The sequence below is a fragment of the Prionailurus bengalensis genome, chromosome E2 (assembly GCF_016509475.1).
Source record: "Prionailurus bengalensis isolate Pbe53 chromosome E2, Fcat_Pben_1.1_paternal_pri, whole genome shotgun sequence".
In the NCBI taxonomy this organism is placed as follows: Eukaryota; Metazoa; Chordata; class Mammalia; order Carnivora; family Felidae; genus Prionailurus; species Prionailurus bengalensis.
In genome coordinates, this window is record NC_057352.1 from 31,441,175 (window position 1) to 31,464,064 (window position 22,890).

General features: G+C 38.0%; 1 protein-coding gene across 6 annotated transcripts in view; it reads left to right on the forward strand.

Moving 5' to 3' along the window:
- Positions 1–22,890, forward strand: part of CHD9 (chromodomain helicase DNA binding protein 9) — a 156,175-nt gene that overhangs the window by 123,860 nt on the left and 9,425 nt on the right. For 2 of the 6 annotated variants that reach the window (XM_043599197.1, XM_043599201.1), the window contains exons 27-35: positions 327–369; positions 1,556–1,775; positions 4,316–4,518; positions 7,563–8,471; positions 9,448–9,611; positions 10,964–11,236; positions 11,974–12,142; positions 18,518–18,661; positions 18,942–19,159. In XM_043599197.1, coding sequence (XP_043455132.1) covers positions 327–369; positions 1,556–1,775; positions 4,316–4,518; positions 7,563–8,471; positions 9,448–9,611; positions 10,964–11,236; positions 11,974–12,142; positions 18,518–18,661; positions 18,942–19,159 — 2,343 coding nt within the window. The remainder of the gene's footprint in view (positions 1–326; positions 370–1,555; positions 1,776–4,315; positions 4,519–7,562; positions 8,472–9,447; positions 9,612–10,963; positions 11,237–11,973; positions 12,143–18,517; positions 18,662–18,941; positions 19,160–22,890) is intronic. The other 4 variants (XM_043599199.1, XM_043599203.1, XM_043599198.1 and 1 more) reach the window with 3 other exon arrangements.

Sequence of the window (22,890 nt, forward strand, 5' to 3'; positions counted from 1 at the left end):
AAAAAAAAAACTGTTAGCAAGAAAGCCTGGGGCATATTTGCAGGTAGAGGAAGGGTGGGGGGAAAGTAACTGGACCAAAAGTGATCACGGAAGAGGAAAACTGTAGTGCAAAATAATTGGTCTGAAGTGTAAAAGGCAACAGAGAAGTTGTAAATGGGTGGGAATTTAGGACAAGAAATTAAAATTTTTAATTTTGATAAATTAATCATTAAAAACTCTATTACAAAAAGTTCTCTACTACTATATTAAGAAACCTGATTCTCTTTTCTTCTTCAGTGTATCTTGACCCAATTACCCTGTGACAAATTTCTGTTTTCTTTTAAAAGGATGATGTTTCTTCACCAGGAGATCTTGTTATAGCAGATGGAGGTACATTGCATTTATCTCTTTATTTAGTATTATTGAAAATTCACATTCTCATGATACCATGAAATCAATAAACTGTTCCACTTTTGTGATGTTTGATGCATATGAAATTTTTATTGAAGACAGTTGTAATCATTATAAGACATACTAGTTGATTGGAAATGTAACAGTATTTTTAGTTACAAATAGTTACACAGAGACTCACTAAGCTTTTATGGAATCAAAGCTTTGATGATTTTATGGTTACATTATTAAATTTGCATATGGGATTTCATCATTAAAGTGTTAATTCAGTAACCTATCCAACAACTTATTAGTTCCATATGCACATTAGGGTCCATTCTTTCTCACACCCCTTTTCTACAAAGCCTTCCTTTGCAGGGTCTTCCTTCTACTTCCTTCTGGTTATCAAGATAGAAACATACTGTTAGAGTACACTCACTCCCTCCTGGCACCCAAGTGGAGTCAGGCCTCATCTTTTCATAGTTTGACTAGGGAAGAAGGAATAGCATTGGCTTAGCATGAATGATTACTGCTTAATTATGGTGTATGTAATTAGAAGATTATTCCCTGGAAACAGAGAGCTAGGTCCTGCACTTTATTAGGTGAATAAGAGCATAAAAGTGACAGCATTGTTATAGGGAGTTTTTTATAATATATGTTCCTCACCAATGACCTTTAAAATGTTTTGTTTCTCACATAAATTGACATAGATTTAATACAGAAGAAGGCATTACTTAAAAGTGTCTACAGTATTCAACTTCCCAAAGATTTCAGTTTGATTTTTAATTCATTTAAATTAAGGCAAGTGAGTATTTGCCAGGCAGTAAAACGTATTAGGCCTGGAAATGCAAGAGTTGTATTTTCTGTGCAAGCGAAGTTCAATAGATAATATTGTGGTTCTTTATTCCACTGTGACCTACTTTCTTTGAGCTGCTGTAAAAATTTGTTGTAATGTTTTTACAGCTGTAGTTAAAAGAAAACTTTTTTATAATGAGAGGTTTGGTTTGTGTGGGTTTTTTCCCCCACATAATCAGATTGAAAGAAAAAATATTTTAAGTAAGGAAATTTTGCTCTTTTTGTGAGCTTCATTTCATCATCTGTTTAGTTTGGTGGGGGGGGGAGGGTCAAAATTGTATTCATTTTTTAGTTTTTTTTTTTTTTTTGATATGAGTTTCTTTAAATACAGATGGTCAGCTGATGGAGGGTGATAAAATTTATTGGCCAACTCAATCAGCTTTAACCACACGTTTGAGGCGTCTCATCACTGCATATCAGCGTACTAATAAAAACAGACAAATCCAACAGATACAGCCCACGTTCTCAGTGCCTGCCAGTGTCATGCAGCCTCTTTATGAAGAAGCCACTCTTAATCCTAAAATGGCAGCCAAGATAGAAAGACAGCAGAGGTAAGACAGTAGCACTAAATTTTTAATGTTAGTATCTAAATGTAGTTTTTCATTCCGAAGCCTCTTAGAGTGTGATTATCTCACTTTGTGAAAAACATATATAGGTAGAGAAGTTGGTCAAAGCAAAGTGCTTTTATGCATGCACACAAATATATCAAACAGATAAAGATCATTGCATTTTATCGTTCCTTGCACTCTTCATATTTAATCATTATTCTGTTATTTATGAATACTGAGGTATTAAAAAAATGAAATTGCAGAGCAAACTCAAGAAATAAATTCTTAATAAAGCATACATTTAAGTTACGTGAAATAAAGTCCATTCTACCTTACTTTATATTGACATTTATGAAATGTAAGAATGTATGGAAGACAAGTCCTTATCTGTTTTATACAGAGGATGAACCCTTGCAACCACTCATATCAAAGGAGAAAAAAATAGTATACCTTTCTGCAAAAGTCCTTGTTAAGAAGACAGTCATGCTACTCTCCTCCCAAAAGCTTTAACTTCTTAAAGAGGATAGACTACACTGAAAAGAATAGCAATGTTTAGCAATAGCCTGGCCTCCTTGTTAAACCTGGATCCTTGGGTGTTCTCTGGAAAATATATCTTTGTTCTTTGGTATTTATTTGCAGCACATCCATCATAACCAGAGTTTAATTCATCTGAAACAAGATTTTCAATGTTCTGGATCTCTGTAAATACACTGTTTCAGTTACCTACAATTGCATTTTAACCCACCCCAAAATGTGGTGACTGAAACACCAGTTTTGTTTTTTTTTTTAATTCCCATGATTCTCTTGGTTGACCAGGTGGTTCTTCTGCTTCCTGTTTTTTTGGCCAGCAGGTAGGAAGTGGCCTCACTCAAACAGCTGGCATTTGGTGCTGGGCTGCCAGCTGGGAGCTTGAATGAGGGAGCATTCCCAGTGACAAAGGCAATAAAAGCTGGAGATTTCTTAAGGCCTAGTCTCAGCAATTATAAAGCATCACTTCTGCCACTTTCTATGGGTCAAAAAAAGTCCCAGGGCCAATGAAGTTTAAAAGAAAAGGGAAAGAGATTATACCTGTCCATGGGAAGAGCGGCAAAGAATTTATGGCCATCTTTAACCACATACATTTTCCCTTGGTCTGTCAGATCTCGATCAATCTTCCTAAAATACTAGTTTTCTCATGATATTCAATGGCTCCTTATTTACTGTAGGTATAAAGTTTAAGTTCTTAAGCCTCAGTCCAAGAGTCTCTTCAACTTAGATGTCAGCATGCATTTCTAATTCTATCCAGTACTATTTCCTCTGCCATAACATCCTATGTATTCTTGACTCAGTACCCTAGCTTATATTGTTCCTATCACCTGGGATACCTTTCTTCCTCCTCTTTAGTCCATACCTAGCCCATCCTTCAGAGCCCAATACCTGTCCTATCTCTTCTATTAATTTTTTCTCAAACAGACCAGCTCACAGTATTCTGTTTCCTGTACTCATATAGCACTTATCCAAATAAATTACTCATTATCACACTAATACAAGATGTTGTAAGGACGCTTTTCCTTTCCCTGTCTTGTCTTCCTAAGTTGTAAGTTCTTTGAGGGTAGACACTGTGTCATATTTTTGTGTGTTCTGTGTAGTCTTTTAACTCATCCTTTCTATTCTATTCCTACTTCTGTCACTCAGGTGTAAGCTTTATAAGAATTAATTGGTTTCCCAGGCTATTTTTGCAGCATTATTACATGAATCTTCTTAATGAAGCACTATGATAAAAATGGCCTGTTGATGTTTTTCAAAGGTCTCATACACTCTTTCTCATTCTCACAATTCTATAAGTTAACCAGGGAAAAGTGTCTATAAGTTAGACTGGAGATTTGTGGTATGTGAGGGTAATATTACCCTCTTAAAATATCTTTAGGAGCTTTCAACTGAATAGAGACTTTTTTTAGCCAGGCATATGGAGTGTTTAATAATCAGACCCCATTTCTGCCTCCAATATGAGCCATATCCTTGTCAAACTGGAATGCTCATCATCTCCCCCAAATGTAGATTACTTCGTACTTTGCTTATACTGTGTCTGCTTCCTAGAATTCCCTACCTGATCTTAGCCTTGTTCCATCTTAAAAGCCACTTACTTCTGTGATGCTTTCTTGATCACTCAGGTCTGAACTGGACCTCCCATCTTCTGCACTCTCCTAAAATCCTTGCTTCCTAGAATGCATACAACTACAACATACCACCTTATACTAGGGATATGTTTGAAATGTTTCACTGTTTCCTTAAAGGTAGGGTCATCATGTCTTATGTAATCTTGTATCCCCTGCATATTTTCTTACGTAGTAGATGTGCAAAAAACTATTATTTTCTGAAGGAAGAGAAGCATGGTTGGACAGATGAGTCAACTAGCATATATTTGCAAGGCAGTACCCTTGCATTTAATCCTTCAAAGTGTTAGGTATTTGAAATGTTTTAAATTTTATTATAGTCATTATATTCAGCATTAATATTTATTTTAATGACCAGTGTGGCTCTTTCTTTAATCTGACTCAAAATAGATGGACAAGAAGAGAAGAAGCTGACTTTTATAGAGTTGTGTCCACATTTGGAGTGGTATTTGATCCTGACAGAGGCCAATTTGACTGGACAAAATTTAGAGCTATGGCTAGGCTGCATAAGAAAACTGATGATAGTTTGGAGAAGTATTTGTATGCATTCATGTCTATGTGTCGGAGGGTTTGTCGTCTTCCTTCCAAAGAAGGTAGGTATAAAACTTCTTTTTTTCCTGGTTTTGGTCAAAGAGGCAAAAATCCCTAAAATTCTGAAATTTCCAACTTTTTTATGTCAATACTGTCTAATTCAACACATCAGTTATTTTTCAAAATTGTAAATTAACTATGCTCAGAGATTCCCCCTATTTGTTAATTCTGCTATTAAAATTAGATCAAAAGAGAATAAAGTTGCACCTTGAGTTTTGAGGAATAGCCAGTGCTTATTCAATATTAGATTGATGATCGGGGGGAGGTAGAAGATAAATAGTAGCTTCAGATAAACAGAACTAACCTGTAGTTTTAGTCCATCTGATAGGAACTGTTTTACAGGGTTTAGTCAGTGAATAATTTTGCAAGGAATGAGGCCTCCTCTCTAAAAACATTTCAAAGAGTTTTAGTAGGGAAAAAAAAAAAATCACCCAGAGCCTTCAAAAAAAGAGAACAACAACCAATCAGAGGTGCTAATGCTCAGCCAAGGCACTGGCAAGACAGATTCACCCAGGAGAGTGACTTTCATCGTCTTTGAAGCCCAGAGAAATCGCTCATCCTGTCAGCAATTCCTCTCAATCATGCTATTATAAGCAGCTGTCTCCATTCTTTGTTGAATATGATTTCTGACTGCTAAACCCAGTGGCTTCCTAATCCTATTTTGTAGTCAAAATATAAATGGCTAATAAAAGGACGTAAATTTCATGTAGGTTGGTTGGTTTGTTTTAATTTTATGTCCTAACAGATCTGTTGTCAGTCTACTGAATAGAGTAGCCCATCACTTGATTACCCAAATACCAGATAATCCAGAGTAGTCTACTTAAAGGTCTTTTGAGAGACTATCCATGGGTTTAAAGAGATAAAGCAAAGTATTGTGTCTTCTATTATTCATGGTTACTGAGAGGCCCTCATTTCTTTTTTTTTTTAATTTTCTTAATTCCTGAACGATATAAAATGTGATGAATAAATTAACCACTTTGACTCCAGTTTTTAAAAAGAAAGGGTTAATTACTGACAATCAATAATGATCGAAAAGGTAGTTTTCTTGTTAGAAATGTGAGTGAGGTTTTACTTAGATCAGTTTTCCAAACTTCCTCAGCTCATAGATCCCTTACTGCCTCAGTAATTTTTCACAGCACCTGAGGCCAGAAATTCTGTTTAATGAATAATTAGATCCAAACAACTTAAGTATTTGTTTCCAACAATCTAGTAATTGTTTGAAAACATAATAGAAGCTGAAAGAAAAAAAATACTACTTTTATTTCTTAAGTAACCGCAGTTACTTACTAATGAGATGTATACACCTGTCAGGGACTATACAACTGTCACATCCTGGAGGTAGAATGGATATGCCCACTCTTGTTTCCTGTTCTACATTGATGTCTGCATGGTCTTTTTTTTTTTTAACTTTTTATTCTGAACTACTTTTATACTTTGAAAAAAGTTGCAAAAAACCACAGAAGTTTCCATGCAGCTCTCACTTTGCCTCCCCTAATGTTAAAATCTTACATGACTAATTACAGTATAATTATCAGACTAGGAAACTTAGCAGTACAATGCTGTTAACTAAATTGAATGCCTAGTCAGATCTTACTGGTTTGTCCACTGATGTCCTTTTTTGTTCCAGGATCCCACATTGTATTTAGTTGGTCTTTCCCCTTAGCTTCCTACAGTCTGTAACAGACCCTCAGTTTCTCTCTTGTCTTTCGTGACCCGATTGCACTGAGGTTATGCATTTTTGTCAAGAGTACCAGAGAAATGATGTGTCCCTCTCAGAACATATCAATGGGTTCATGATGTCAAGATAGCTAACACTGATGGTATTGCCCTTGATTGCTTGGTTACAGTAGTTTATGCCATGTTTCTCCAGTGTAAAATTGATATCCTTTCCCCTGCAGTTAACAGATATCTTGAGGAGATACTTTGAGACCACACAAATCCTGTTTCTCCTTAAACTTCCACCCATTGACATTAGTATCCATGAGTAGATCCTTATGTGTAACAGCTTTTAATGTGGAATTCTGCTACAAGCAAGAACTGTTGTTTCCGTTTCATCTGTTGATCAATTATTTACTTATTCATATCAGAATGGACTCTTAGATATTTATTTTACTCTATAGGTTAGAACCCAATACTCTCATTATTTTGATACTCAAATTGTTCTAGATTTGGCCACTACCAGCTCCTTTAAGTGGGCCCGCATTATTTCAACAAGCCCCTGTCGATTTTTGAACTGCCAGTATCTCTGCCCACAAAGATATAACCGCATCAAAAGGAATATAGCAAGATCTAATGTTGAAACCGAGCCAGCTCAAGCCACTACTTCACATAGCCTTTGACAGTGTTCCTGCACTTCCCTGAAATTTTAAGAAAGCCTTAAGTGTTCCTGTGAGTTCACCACAATGCCCTGAATTTCCTTGGTGCAGCTAGAAATATGTGGACTTCTGTTTGTTTATCGGCTATGATTTAACAGTTTTAATTTGTATTTATAAATGAGTTCAAGTAAGTGTTTGTCTCTTTGATTAAGACACAGATTAGTGGGGCACCTGGGTGGCTCAGTCGGTTAAGCATCCAAATTTGGCCTAGGTCATGACCTTGCTGTTCCCCAGTTCAAGCCCAGCATCGGGCCATGTGCTCCAGAGCCTGGAGCCTGTTTCAGATTCTGTGTCTTCCTCTCTCTCTGCCCCTCCCCGACTTGTGCTCTGTCTCTCAAAAATAAATAAACATTAAAAAAATAATAAAAGACACAGATTAGTAAGGACATAGCTCATAGGGAATTATTTAAAAGTAAATTCTTAGTTATATTAACATATTTCCCAAAAACATTACGTTTTCCCCACTTTCAGAAGATCCAGTGTTATACACTGTATGTTTGGATTTTGGTACTTTTAAAAACTTGTATTTTTCCTCATTTAAAAATATTTTAAAAATTCTGGAAACTACACAGTGATATCGAGTAGAGTTGCATTTTAGAAGTTGCATTATTTGTTTAACTCTGTAATAAAGTGTTTCCAAGATTAATGTTTTTGTTCTTGTCTTAACATAGAATTGGTGGATCCAAATATTTTTATCCAGCCAATCACAGAAGAACGTGCTTCAAGGACTTTGTATCGCATTGAACTTCTAAGGAAAGTACGGGAACAGGCCCTCCGACATCCACAATTGTTTGAACGCTTGAAGCTTTGCCATCCAAATCCAGACCTACCAGTCTGGTGGGAATGTGGCCCTCATGATAGGGACTTGCTCATTGGAGCTGCGAAACATGGGGTGAGCCGAACAGACTATCACATTCTTCGTGATCCTGAACTCTCCTTTATGGCAGCTCAAAGGAACTACAGTCAAAGTAAGATGGCTCCTTCAAGGACTTCTACCCCACTTTTACAGCAATATCAAGTAGCACTTTCTGCTTCTCCTCTTACCTCTCTACCTAGGCTCCTAGATGCTAAAGGTATTATTCTAGAGGATATGAAAGTTAAAAGTGAAAATCTTAAAGAGGAGCCTCAGTCTTCTGAAGAAGAATCTATGTCTTCTGAGGAAACCAGGACACTAATAAAGTCTGAGCCTGTAAGTCCAAAGAATGGTGTTTTACCGCAGGCCACTGGAGACCAGAAATCTGGTGGAAAAGGTGAAACAGACAGACGCATGGTTGCAGCCAGAACAGAACCCCTAACTCCAAACCCAGCTTCTAAGAAACAGCGAGTCCACAAAAGAGGATCCGAATCTAGTTCTGAGTCTGACTCTGATTCTGAGAGATCATCCTGTTCTTCCAGATCATCTTCTTCCTCGTCTTCCTCCTCCTCTTGTTCCGACTCTCGATCAGGCTCTAGTTCCTCTTCATCCTCCTCCTGTTCTTCAGCATCGTCTTCATCCTCATCCTCATCCTCTTCCTCATCATCCTCCTCCTCATCTTCATCAGAAGAAAGTGACAGTGAAGAAGAAGAAGTCCCAAAGCGAGGTATATGCATAAAGTGCTTTTGCTATTTTAAGACATTTCAAGTGAAAATGAAAACGAATTCGGTTCACATAACTTAAGCATGCTTAAAATTGTTAACCAAAGTCTTATATGTACAGATTTTCTTAGAGAAGCACTATCGAAAAGGAAACTCGTGTTACTGGTGCATACTCCCTATTGAGTATTCAAGGCATTGCAAAACGGGTTAATCAAACAGAAATTAGACATTTTATACAATAATGGGTTTCTTTGTGATCACCTTCAGTTTAGTGTTCCTTTTTTTCTGAACATGCTGATCAGTGAACACATCAAGATCATATTCTGTAACAGCCAGCAGGGTTCTTAGATTAAGCCGTCAGACCAACAAGAGTATCATAGGCCCTCCTTGGCAGCTGTCTCCTCAGAACGACACAGGAACTACAGTTTGCCTGTAGAGGAGTGTCAGGTGGCTCTGTCCTTGCTGCAGCCCACAGTTCAGGTGCAAGGCAATGAGTTGATGGCGAGCGGGTGCAAGAGCCAGTCTGGCCTGAGCCTCAGATCCTACAGAAGCCAGCGTCTCTTATAACGGCTCTGTGAGCACAAGTTTCAGGGTTGCCACAAGGACGTGCCCCGACGTACAGGTCCCCTCCTGAGAGGATGTCAGGTTTTTATGGTCCCCTCAGTCCAAATACACTTTATCATTCTGGAGTTTATATGTGTCCAGGGAAACAGACCTACAGGGTTAACTGAGGGTCAAATTTTCATGCAGAAAGGGATATTTTGTTAACCCTTCCCCCTCAAACTCTTTAATGCCACTTATTTTGCTTTTGTGATAATTTTTTTAAACAATGGGCACTGTATTGTATTCTAGGTGGATTTTTTTTTCCTTTTTTGCCATTTGTTTTTACTTCTTTTTCCTTTGAATAATTACATAAGATTTGAAAAGTATATATAACATTTTTTTGTGCAGTCTTTTTAAAACGGTTATAATTGTTCTCAGCAGAAGGTACCCCTCACGTGAAAGCCTACGATGAAGAAAGTGTTGCGTCACTGAGCACTACCCAGGATGAGACCCAAGATAGCTTCCAGATGAACAATGGGACACCAGAGTCTGCTTATATCTTACAAGGAGGATACATGCTAGCAGCCTCATATTGGCCAAAGGTAAATGAGTAATGTCTTACCAGAACAGATCATTTTTTGAGTATTTCTCTATGTTGCTTTCATGGTAGGTAACTTACTGTGCGGAAAAATAGGTCACTATAAAACATAGGATGGCATTTTGGTGTTAGCATCAGAAGTATCAAGTACTGGGGCGCCTGGGTGGCGCAGTCGGTTAAGCGTCCGACTTCAGCCAGGTCACGATCTCACGGTCCAGGAGTTCGAGCCCCGCGTCAGGCTCTGGGCTGATGGCTCAGAGCCTGGAGCCTGTTTCCGATTCTGTGTCTCCCTCTCTCTCTGCCCCTCCCCCGTTCATGCTCTGTCTCTCTCTGTCCCAAAAATAATTAAACGTTGAAAAAAAATTAAAAAAAAAAAAAAAAAGAAGAAGTATCAAGTACTGTTATCAAGTAAATAGGTGTACTTGAATGTGTATATTTCTCAACATAACCTTAGAATGTTTAGAATAAGAGATAATGGATGCTGACATTCACATACAATATTCAAGGGCTTGTTTATGAATGGGTGCTTTGAGCTGAGTCTCCTTGAAGAAATTTACCATAGCCATTTATGACTTAAAAAAAAAGTGCACTTGGGGCACCTTGGTGGCTCAGTCAGTTAAGCGCCTGACTCTTGTTTTTGGCTCAGGTCATGATCTCACACTTCATGAGGTGGAGTCCCTCACTGGGCTCTGCGCTGACGGTGCGGAGCCTGCTTGGGATTCTCTCCCTTCCTCCCTCCCTCCCTCCCCCTCTCCCTCTTTCTCTCTCAAAAATAAATTAATTAAAACAACCATTTTTTTGAAAGTTCACTTAAGTGTATGTACTTTCAGTGGTAGAAGTTCAGATCAGATTAATGCAATTCTGTCAGTGTGGCTAGACTAGTACAAGAGTACTTACCTTTAGGAGTGAGGTTGTGAAATGGGGAGGTGGAGAACTCTACTCTTACCTGCTTCTGAGTTGATTGAATTTTTCCAACAAACTTGTATTACTTGTATAATTATGAAAATAACAAGGCTGAAGCACCTGGGTGGCTCAGTTGGTTAAGCATCCAGCTTTTGATCTCTGCTCAGGTCTTGATCTTGGGGTGTGGGTTCAAGTACCGTGTTGGGCGTGAAACCTACTTTATAAATAAAAAATGAAATTACAGAAGACTATCTCTGTCATATATTTTTGGACTCCAATGGAAATTCGTACTTGAATTCTTACGGAATTACATACGTACGTGAGAGTACGTATACACACCAAATGCACATAGGTTGTACCAGGGTTAAATCCATCAAGGCCCTGAGCCATTTTATCTCCGAAGGGCTGGCCTGACTATGAAAACCGCACTTAGATGTTTGCATGCTTTTCCAGGATCGTGTGATGATCAACCGGCTGGACAGTATTTGTCAAACAGTTCTGAAAGGGAAGTGGCCTTCAGCTAGAAGAAGTTATGATGCCAACACAGTGGCCTCTTTCTATACCACAAAACTGCTGGACAGCCCTGGCGCGGCTACAGAATATAGCGAACCCAGTGTACCCACACCCCCAGGCGCCGGTGTTAAAGAAGAACACGATCAGTCAACACAGATGTCAAAGGTGAAGAAGCATGTACGAGAAAAGGAGTTTACAGTGAAAATCAAAGACGTATGTTTATTTTTATTGCCCTAGGACCCGATTGCGATTGCGTGTGCAGCATGCTTTTTCTGCAAGTGGCTGCCTGCTCTCACTCTTACTTCCTTCACATACTTGTTTTCTGGTATTTGGATTGTTTTCTTTTTGATATCCAGGTTATTAGGCTTGAATATCCTACTAGAAGGATCATCATTAAATGTTTCTCTACCTATACTTCTGAAAATAGTCCTGCCAATCAAGAATGCTTTCTTAAACAGTCTGACAAATTCTAATTGTTTTGGTTCTTTTGTATAATATTTAAATGGTATGTCAGTGCACTTTCTCTTTTAAACATTTAGCATGCTCTGTTCTCAGTAACATTTCATTTTTCAGTATGATTTTTGAAGCTAAATTGATTATTCGGTGTCTAATATGTTGGTTACGTCCTCTGAAATGTCCTATGAATAATGTACATAGAGAAGTATGTCTCAAGCTGATAGTGTTCCAATTTACTAGTCACATGTAAAACTTTGTTTTGCTCAGAAAAGTGTATGTAGTACCTGGATTTTTTTCATTTAAGACAGAAAACGTAATATTCATTATAGAAATTGGTTGACGTTCTTTTTATTTAGTTCATTTCTGAATAGGAAGATGATTAACGTTTCAGGGTTTTTACTTCACTTTTTCTAAGTAAAAAATTTCTCTTAATAACCTGAAATGGGTTTTTTTTTTTTAATTGTTTCTTTCTTGATAATGGTGTTTGTTAACAGGAAGGTGGTTTGAAGTTGACGTTTCAGAAGCAAGGGCTTGCTCAGAAAAGACCGTTCGACAGCGAAGACAGTGCCCTGGGGCAGCAACAGTACCTTGCTCGGCTTCGGGAACTGCAGAGTGCGTCGGAGACCAGCCTCGCCACCTTTCCCAAATCCGTGCCAGTATCAGGTGAATATGGTCACAATAATTGCCTCAGTAGGAAATATTCCTGCTGTCGTTTCCAAATCCTCTTTTATTTATTCTTCTAATAAAAAGGCATCTATCCTCTAATGTTGGGGTCTCTTTTAAGTCTGTAATCAGTATAATTTTAGTTCTTAAAATTAAACGCCTGTTGAGGCGTTTAATATGACATTTTAAAGCAGGGTGCAGTTTTATTGGGGGGATTTAAATATTTGGGTGGAAATATTCTGTCGAGTCCCTTTATGCAGGTAAAAGCTCAAACAGCATTTCAATATAAATTTAAAAGCAAACACCTGAACCACAAATGAATGGTGATTTGTAGAGAAGGTTAAAATGAGAAGTTTTAGAAAGACTTTAGAGACAGTGTAGTCCAGTCGTCTATAGGATACAGGAATTGTCATGACTAATCCCTGAAAGACAATCTTTCATTCTCATGGAATATTTACAGGAAAAAGATTGTTACTACCTTAAACAGCCCTTTATATTACTGGGCAGCTCTAATTACCACAAAATTCCTTCTTACTTAGAAGAAAATTTTGCTTGCAATTGTTTTTTCTCAGTGATTGAGATTCTGACTTTAAAGGCGTCACAAGGGGTGCCTGGGAGGCTCAGACGGTTGAGCGTCTGCCTCTTGGTTTCAGTTCGGGTCATGATGTCACAGTTCATGAGAAGGAGCCCCGCATCAGGCTCTGTACTAGACGTGGAATCTACTTAACATTCTGTCTCTCCCTCTGTCTGTCTGTCTCTCTGCTCCTCCCCCACTGGTGTGCACGCTTGTGTGCTCGCTCTCTCTCTCTCTCTTATAAATAAATATATTTTTTTTAATATTTAAATGTCTGACTCTTAATCTCAGTTCAGGTCGTGATCTCACAGTTTGTGGGTTCAAGCCCTGCATCAGATTCTGTGCTGACAGCATGTAGCCTACTTGGGATTCTCTCTCTCCGTCTTTGTGTTCTCCTCCCCACTTGTGCTCTTTCTTTCTCAAAATAAATAAATAAATAAACTTAAAAAATTTTTTTTAATTATTAAAAAAGTAAAGGCATCAGAGAATTAACCTATTCCTATGTTTGCATGATCATCTTAACATTTTGAAAGCAATGATCATATCTCCTCCTCTTTGGGACTGTATCTCTTCTAACCTTTTAACAATTTGAATCAGTAGTGTTTGTTAGATACCAAATCGGTGCCACATGTTGTGTGCTCTGTAGGTGCTGAAGTCCATAAGAAGTTTTGTTTTGTTTTGTTTTGTTTTGTTTTCTTGATCTTGGTCTAGTGTGCTTTAATTTGTCTGTGTCCCTTTTAAAGTGCAGTATCAGAAATTGAGAATTTTACTCATGATCAGCTGAGTCTTTACAAAATGCAGGTTTTCAATTAAAGCAGATTAGTGACTTGAGTTTCCATTACACCTACCATTTACATAAGGCTGAGGACCCTGTTTCAGTATTCTACTAGATCTGGTTGCCATGCAGTATTTGAAAACATTTCAGATCTCCTGCTGTGCATGAGCACAGTGTGTGGGACTCCTACGATTTGGGAAAATAATGCTTTATTATAAGTGTTAAATTGGTTGCTATTCCCAATTGCTGCTGTCATGACTTTTTAATTATAAATCATAGTTAAATTATAAATTAGTACCATCAGTATTACTTACAGATTCATTAACCATTCATTGTAATTCTCTAGTTCCTGGACTTTCAGACATGTACAGATTGCAGTTCAAATATGAATCAGCCATGCTTCTACTACTGAAGTATAAATCCCCAAACTGTGCTTTTCATTAACAGTATTGTATTAAAGGAGCTCTGTGTTTTTAGGGGAAAAATGGGAACAAATGGGGAAGATAAGCTGTGGGCTCTTTTGACTAACCCAAGTGGGGTTTAGAAATACAATTTCTTGTACTCTGATAACTCCACCATAAAATGGGATTGACACTAATATCATCTGAACATTTTATTGCTATTGCAGCTGAATTGTACAGTCTTCACCTTTAAGGTTATGGCACCTTTAAGGTTATTTAAAGGTGACTTTGGCAAATATTACTATTTTTAATAGTATAAGTAGTAATTGTGACACTAATCTGCAGCTATGTAAAATATTAAAAAGCCTCAGACATTAAAACTAGGAAGAGTTATTATCTAAACATTATATCTCATCCATCTTACTAATTGCAAATGTGAAATCTAGATTTGCCTTCCTATTCGACTCTTAGAACATCTCTTAACAATTTTTTCCCTTTTCTTGTTTATGAAATGAAGGGTTGGGGTAGGAGAGAGTTGTTGGCTGAGATAAATAATATGTGTAGAGTGGCTAATACGGAGCCGGGCACATAATTAGATGCTAAACCAATGTTAAAATTAGGTACCTCACAGGTTTTAGAATTAGATGCTGAATAAATACTATTATCATAATTCTTAATATTCCAAAGCCTAGGCCCTTTTTATGTTTATATGGGTCCCTCTGAATTTTATCTGGGTCCCTCTGAATTTTATCTGAAAGTTTCCAATAAAGATACAGGTTGTAATGTAATTTAATTAATGAAGGGGATAGTAAAATAGCATAAATTACAATAAGACAAAACTAAAGAGCCCATTCCAGAAACTACCTGGAATAATGAACGGAGGGTGTTGATAGAGCCAAACAGCCTAGGGTTTAATTCTGTCATTTGCCAGCTGTGACATTAGGCCAGTAACTTAAATGTTTCTGAGCTCATTTATAAAATAGGCCTCATATTACTTCTGTGTTGGGGTGCCTGGGTGGCTCAGTTGGTTGAGCACCCAACTCTTGATTTCTGCTTAGGTCATGATCTTGTAGTTGTTGAATCAAGCCCCACACTGGGCCTCGTGCTGAGTGTGGAGCCTGCTAAAGATTCTCTCTCTCTCTTTGCCCCTCCCCGACCCTCTCCCACATGAGTGCTCTCTCTCTAAAAAAAAATTTTTAATGAAAAAATAATAATACCTCTATGATTTTATTGTTTCTTTTTTGATGATTTAAGAAAACACTTGTTAAACCTCGTTCAGTGTGTGGCACCTCGTAGACAGTTAGCAGAAAGAAGCTATTTTTAATAGTGTTATAATTACATCTATGACAAAGGCAATACAAGCTTTATAAAGGAGATTAAGTTAAATTTTCCATTTTGGATTCTAGCTTAAATCAGTAACGTTTATAAAAATCACCCTCAGAAATAACTCAAGGTGGCTCAGTTTTTTTAAGAAAGAAAAAAAGGAAGGAAGGGCATCACAGTAGTATATAATTGGCCAAAGAAAATATGTTTATGAATTGTCAAATAGGGTATGTTTATAAATGCACACTTTGGTGTATATGCAGTTGTTTTTCCAGAGATAATTAAGTACTTTTTTATATGACACCGGAAATATAGTAAAGAGAAAGTAAAAAGAAACATAGACACTGTCTGCCTTTCAGTTGCTTGGTAGACTAAGACCTACATGTTAAAATACTAGACAAGACTTTGGAGCACCCGTGTGGCTCAGTCAGTTAAACATCTGACTTGGCTCAGGTCATGATCTCCCGGTTCATGGGTTCAAGCCCCAAGTCAGGCTCTGTACCGACAGCTCAGATTCTATGCTGTCCTGCTTCAGATTCTGTGTCTTCCTCTCTCTCTGCCCCTCCCCCTCTTGCACTCTTATTCTCTCTCTCTCTATCTCTGTCTCTCTCTCTCTCAAATCTAAACAAACATTAAGAAAATTTAAATATCTGGGGCGCCTGGGTGGCTCAGTCGGTTAAGCGTCCGACTTCAGCCAGGTCACGATCTCGCGGTCCGTGAGTTCGAGCCCCGCGTCGGGCTCTGGGCTGATGGCTCAGAGCCTGGAGCCTGTTTCTGATTCTGTGTCTCCCTCTCTCTCTGCCCCTCCCCCGTTCATGCTCTGTCTCTCTCTGTCCCAAAAATAAATAAACGTTGAAAAAAAAATTAAAAAAAAAAAAAAGAACATTTAAATATCAGACAAGACATTAACAAAACAAGATAATATGTTTTGCCACACAGCACATTATAGTTACTAAATACCAGAGAAGAGGGGAGCCACTGCTGTCTAGAAACTTAGGCAGAGTCCTCTGGAAGAGGTAGAATTGAAAAGGATTTCTAAGAGGCAGATTAGATAATGGTCTTTCTGGAAAGTGACCTTCCCGGGAGAGGTGGAAGAGAAGCAGAAAATAGCATGAACCAGAGACTTGATAGTATGGTTTTGTGATAAGATTGACATAGCTAGTATGTAAATCCCTACTGGAGAGATATTTGTATGAAATCAGAGCCTGCTTAGAAAAGGTGAATCTAGGTTATACACAACATAAAAACTGAGCTGGGGCAGGGATTGAGGGTTGGGGGTCATGTTGGAAAGGGGCTGATACAAGGTATTTCATTCATATTAGAATAGAAAGTCATGGGGCACCTGAGTGGCTCAGTCAGTTGAGCGTCTGACTGTTGATTTTGGCTCAAGTCATGATCTCACAGTTCGTGGGTTCAAGCCTTGCATCAGGCTCTACACTGACGGCACAGAGCCTGATTAGGATTCTCTCTCTCTCTCTCTCTCTCTCTCTCTCTCTCTCTCTCTTCCTGCCCCACCCCCTGCTCGCAGTTTCTCTCTCTCTCAAATAAATAAACGTAAGAAAAGAGAAAAAAAGAAAAGAAAAAAGAAAAGAAAAGAAAAAAAGAATAGGAAGTTTTGAGAAGTTCTTATAAAAAAGAATAGTACTTTTGGGGCGCCTGGGTGGCTCAGCCAGTTGAGTGTCCGACTTCTGCTCAGGTCATGATCTCACGGTCTATGAGTTTGAGCCCTCGTCGGGCTCTGTGCTGACAGCTCAGAGCCTGGAGCCTGCTTCGGAGCCTGTCTCCCTCTCTCTCTGCCCCTCCCCCGCTCATGCTCTGTCCCTGTCAAAAATAAATAAACATTTAAAAAAAAATTTTTTTTTAAAGAATACTACTTTAAAAATGGTACTTTGGGAAAGTTAGTTTATTGTTATAGCTGAAATGTGCTAGGGGCACCTGGCTGGCTCAATTGGTTGAGCATCCGACTTCAGCTCAAGTCATGATCTCAAGGCTCATGGGTTCAAGCCCCACATCTGGCTCGCTGCTATCTGTGTACCTGCTACAGATCCTCTGTCCCTCCCTCTCTATGCCCCTCCCCTATTGCTCTCTCTCTCTCTCACTCTCGTTCTCGCTCTTTCTCTCTCTCAAAAATAAGCCTTTAAAAAAATAAAGTAAAATGTGCTATAGTGAAAGTATTTTCAAATCATTTATAATGTTTTGTGAATCTGGTTATAATGAAATTCGCTAGGTGGATAATGAAAGCTTTTCTTTATAAAGTTATGTCACATTCCTAGTGTGCTTTTTTATATGCAAACCTACTTTTTAATCATTGTAACTAGCAATTCCTTACCATATGATTTAAGGTACCTTTTTGAAACTGAGATGTGATGAAGGTAAGTGGCTTCCATAAGGTTGCACAGCCAGCCAATGGGCAACTCCTTATTCAGGGATACCCTGGACTTGCTCTAAAAATTTTCCTTGAATTGATTAAAAGTGAATTATTTTAAACAATTCATATAAGCTGTGAATTATTTTAAACAAACATCTCATCCTTAACAGTATTTTAAGGAGAGCTCTAGATTATGTACTTTTGAGGACAGGAACACCATTTAACTCCTCTTCGAACCATTGTAGGACCTTGTACCTACGTACAAGCTATTCGATAAGTATTTATTTATTGGAAAAAAATGGCTGAATGCATGGAACTTTAATTCATGCCACTTACAGACATTTTTATTGAAATGGGGAACAATAAAGGTCAGTTTAACTTGGCAACTAAAAAGTTAGTGGTGATCTTAAAACCCCTGACAAAAGCTGGCACAGGAACGGACTATGGGAAATTGAGGAAGGAATTGGTCGTGAAAAAGAGAGCACAACAAATACTAACCTTTCGAAGGTTTGGGGAATTATAAAAGGCTGAAAGAGGTTTCTTTGTTGTTTGAGTTAGGCCATGTTTTTAAGTCAGGGAAAAGAATCTGATATAGAATGGGTATTTTGGCACAAGAAAGTAGACTGATAAAACAAGCTTTCAGAAAAGGTAGGAATTAGTGGCTGCAGAGGAAGGAGAAGGATTTGTCTAATCCGTGAGAAAGACACACTTCCTCCTCTAAAAGGGAGAGGAAGATAAGATGTGTGAGAATCAGTGGGGGGGAATTTGAAGAGACAAGTCAAAAAGTTGATTATAGTTTTCCAAATTTTCAAATGAGGAATAGGGGTGGTGTAAAATAAGAATTAACACTTTCATATATTTAGAAAAATTATTGCTTTTAATTTGCTTAACATCTAGATTTTGACCACTGTTTTGCATGTTTTTATTTGATTAGGTACTTCCATTCAGTCAACCCTTGGTGCCAATGGAGTTAGATTAGACAACCAGCCTATAGTCAAAAAAAGGCGGGGAAGGAGGAAGAATGTAGAAGGTGTTGACATCCTCTTTTTTAACAGAAATAAACCACCTAATCATGTAAGTAAAAACTACTGATCCTTGAGTCCAAAATTCAGTCCTAGTAAATATACATATTGCTGTTCTGTGAATGTTTTGTAGCATAAAAATATTAATTAGGAAATTAGATTGTACTTTGGATTCTATTTCAGAGGCATCCAACACTGCCTAAGATTCATGAAAATTTTAAATTTGAAAAACTTACTTTTTTCCTCTTCAAAAAGATTTGCTTCATCGGACTTTGCCAAGAATTGAATGATAAAGCATAGCAATAAAATTTTCATTTGGTGTTTTTCTGCAGGTAGCTGTAGGCCTAACCAGCTCCCAGATTTCTACAGGGATAAATCCAGCACTGTCCTACACTCAGCCTCAAGGAATTCCGGACACAGAAAGTCCGGTTCCGGTTATTAACCTGAAAGATGGGACAAGACTTGCAGGCGATGACGCGCCAAAGCGAAAGGATTTGGAAAAATGGCTTAAGGAGCACCCAGGTTACGTGGAAGATTTAGGAGCTTTTATTCCTGTAGGTGATGCCTTACGAATCTTGGTATTAATTTTGTTTCTGTGACTTACCAAATCTGTGCTGATGAAGCATAAATTTTTACCCACTTATGTAAATACATGTTCTGCCCAAGATTTAGGAAAGCTAACAGAAAAAAATGCCATTTTCCCCATCAGTGCCTGTTTCCATTTTTCCATTCTGTGCTTAATAGTAAAAATCACCTCCAATATACAGAGTACCATGTAAGACCCAGTGAAGGTTATAAAGGGATAACATTTCCAATCCTTTTCCTCAAGGAGTTTATTTTAAAATACTAATGATCAGGGGCACCTGGGTGGCTTAGTCAGTTGAGTGTCTGACTTCAGCTCAGGTCATGATCTCACAGTTTGTGAGTTTGAGCCCCGCGTGGGGCTCTGTGCTGACTGCTTAGAGCCTGGAGCCTGCTTCTGATTGTGTGTCTCCCTCTCTCTCTGCCCCTACCCCTCTCACACTTTGTCTCTGTCTCTCTCCCCCCCCCCTCTCAAAAATAAATAAACATTAAAAAGTAGTAATAAAAATAAAGTAAAATACTAGTGATCATATTAAGGGTGCCTGAGTTGCTCAGTCTTGGTTAAGCAAGACTTGATTTTTGGCTCAGGTCATGATCTTACCGTTCTTGAGATTGAGCCCCATGTCAGGCTCTGTGCTGACAGCGTGGAACCTACTTGGGATTCTCTCTCTCTCCCTCTCTTTCTGCCCCTCCTCCACTCACACACATGCTTTCTCTCAAAATAAATAAATAAACTTAAAAAAAAATACTATGATCATATTAAACATGTATTGAGATTTAGCTGTGTACCTGGCATCATAATTAGCACTTAACGTATATTATCTCATTTAACACTCATGACACCTTTATCAGAATGGCGTTATTATAACTTTTTTAGATAAAGAACTTAAAATACTAAAATTTTAAGTAAATATTACAAGCTACACAGTCTTAAATCCAGTGTCCAAACTACTACTTTTTAAGCTCTTCTTCAGGCTATAACAGTATAGCTGTTGTGTCTCTCCAGATGCACATTGAGTTTACATTAATCAAAGTGAGAATTGTTACATTTCATTTGCATTTTTACATCCCCTGAAATACTTTGTGCTCGCTATCTTATAGGCATATGGCTTTCTTACTCATAGAAATCTGTTATTTCATTTTGCAGTATTTTTTTTTAAATTTTTAATGTTTTATTTATTTTTGAGACAGAGAGAGACAGAGCATGAGCAGGGGAGGGGCAGAGAGAGAGGGAGACACAGAATCCAAAGCAGGCTCCGGGCTCTGAGCTGTCAGCACAGAGCCGGACGCGGGGCTCGAACTCACAAACTGTGAGATTATGACCTGAGCCGAAGTCGGACGCTTAACTGACTGAGCCACCCAGGTGCCCCTCATTTTGCAGTATTTTACTATTAGATACTGATTACCAAAATTTGTGCCAGATCCTCTATACAATGAAGCTAGCAGACCTCTTGTATGTGCCTTCATTATGAAGATTAAATGGACAGCCCAGTGAAGCTGTCTTAGTACTCTGTGAGCTTCTTAAGGACCATGTCCTAGTTACCCCAGGACTTTGTATCCCCAGGACTTATGTAGTACATAATTCCTGATACATAGAATAGTATCTAGCTTTCTATGAATATTCACTGAGCCAGTGATTAAAAACTGAAAGTCTTTTGAAGATTAAAAAATTCTATATAAAGGTAAAGTTGTTATTTTATTAACAGAAAAAAATTACTTGTTATTTTTTTCATGAAAAGGAACTACAAAAGCTCCAGTCCCTACAGTGGTCTTTGTGTCTGTCATATGTACTTAGTCTAGAATTTTACGTTGCCATTATTGACACCAGGAAATAAACCAAGTGCCTCAGTCTTGACTTTCACATGCCTTTCACATCCCTGGTTTTCTCAAAGGATGCCACTAATTCTCGAATAAACTTTAATTATGTTTGATGTTTTAAAAGCCAAATAGGGATGCCTGGGTGGCTCAGTCAGTTGAGCATCTGACTTTTGATTTCAGCTCAGATCATGATCCTAGGGTGGTAGGATCAAGCCCCACATCAGGCTCCTCGCTGAGTGTGGAGCCTGCTTGAGGTTCTCTTTCTCTCCCTCTGCTCCCTCCCTACTCACACGTGTGTGCTCTCTCTCTCTCTCTAAAAAAACAAATTAAAAAAAAATGTTTTAAGCCAAATAAAGCTCTTATAATTATGAGGGGAGGAATTTTCCCTAAATATGATGGATAATCTTAGAATGAATACTGCAATTCTAACAATAATGAGAATCATTAGTTTAACCCTATAACTTAACATGTTAGAAAATAACATTTATCTAGGCAACAGATTTTTATTGAGTAACTACTGTGTGCTGGCCTCTCTTTTAAGGGATGGAGTATAAAACCATGAGCAATATAAAGTTCTTGCCATCGTGGCATGTATACTGTGGTCTGTAAAGGATTCTCCTGTCTGTCTCTCATCACTGCAAAGGAATCCTTATTAATTTTTTAAACTTACAGCCATTCATCATTTTCACTGCAAATAAACTTTTTATCGTAATGTTTTAGATAACATTACATACTATTATTAAGATTTTAAAATATTTTTAAAAGCAGCACTGTGACAAAGAATACAAGTTAACCGTTAGTTTGATTTCTGAAGGATACTTCACGTTAATGATTTTTTGGCTCTCATACTCTATTGGGATATGTCTAGAGCTGAGTAACTATAACATGATAGATACAGATATATAATAACAGGTATGTATAGAGTACCACAGAAACAGATAAAAGGAATACGAATGACTCTGCCTAGGCCAAGTGTCTAAGGAAATATGGAAAGAAAAGAGAGCTGACATACATGAATGATGGATGATAAAGAATAAGTAGGTTTGACCAGGTTAACCCAAGAGGAGGCTATTCTAGGCATTATAAAACAATTATGAAGAGTCGAAAGAGGATAGGTTTGTAAGACACATTCATGAAACAATGGCTAGCCTGATGTCACAGGGTGTGTGGGGGACCGAGTGGGGCAGTAGTAACTAGACAGAAAAGGTGAATTTAGGCCCAGGCTGTGATGGGACAGGTATGCCTTGCAGAAGAGTGTGAGGATTCATCTCTTGCAATGTTCTCATTGGTCCGAAACAGCTATAAACATCAAGCCCTGCTTTGCTAAGCTGTACACATAAGCAGCATGGCCTGATACAAAGAGTTTTATTGCCAGATCCTGCCACTTGCTAGCTGCGTGGCCTTGACGAAGGTAACCTCTCCAAACCTCCATTCCCAGTCATAAAATAAAAGTACTACCTTTTAGTATTGTGAGATTACTTGTGAGAGATAAAAACTATTAGTGAGATGACGAAAGAGGAGAGCCACAGCTAGCACAAATACAGATTGTATCAGCACAGAAAAAAACCTGATGTGTCAGGAGAAAAAGTAAAGAAGTGTACAATTTACAGGAGGCTGCTCCAGCATTATCGGTAACTCTAAAGCTTACTTAGTATTTTATTACACAGTGACCCTCAAACAAGGTTTGAATTGTGCATGTCCCCTTATACATGGGCTTTTTACAGCACTGTATGGAGAATGTATTTTCTCTTCATTCTGATTTTCTTAATAACATTTTCTTGAGCTTATTTTGTGGTGAAAATACAGAATATAACACATATAACATACAAAAGATGTGTTAATCAACTATTTGTGTTTTCAGTAAGGCTTCTGGTCAACAGTAGGC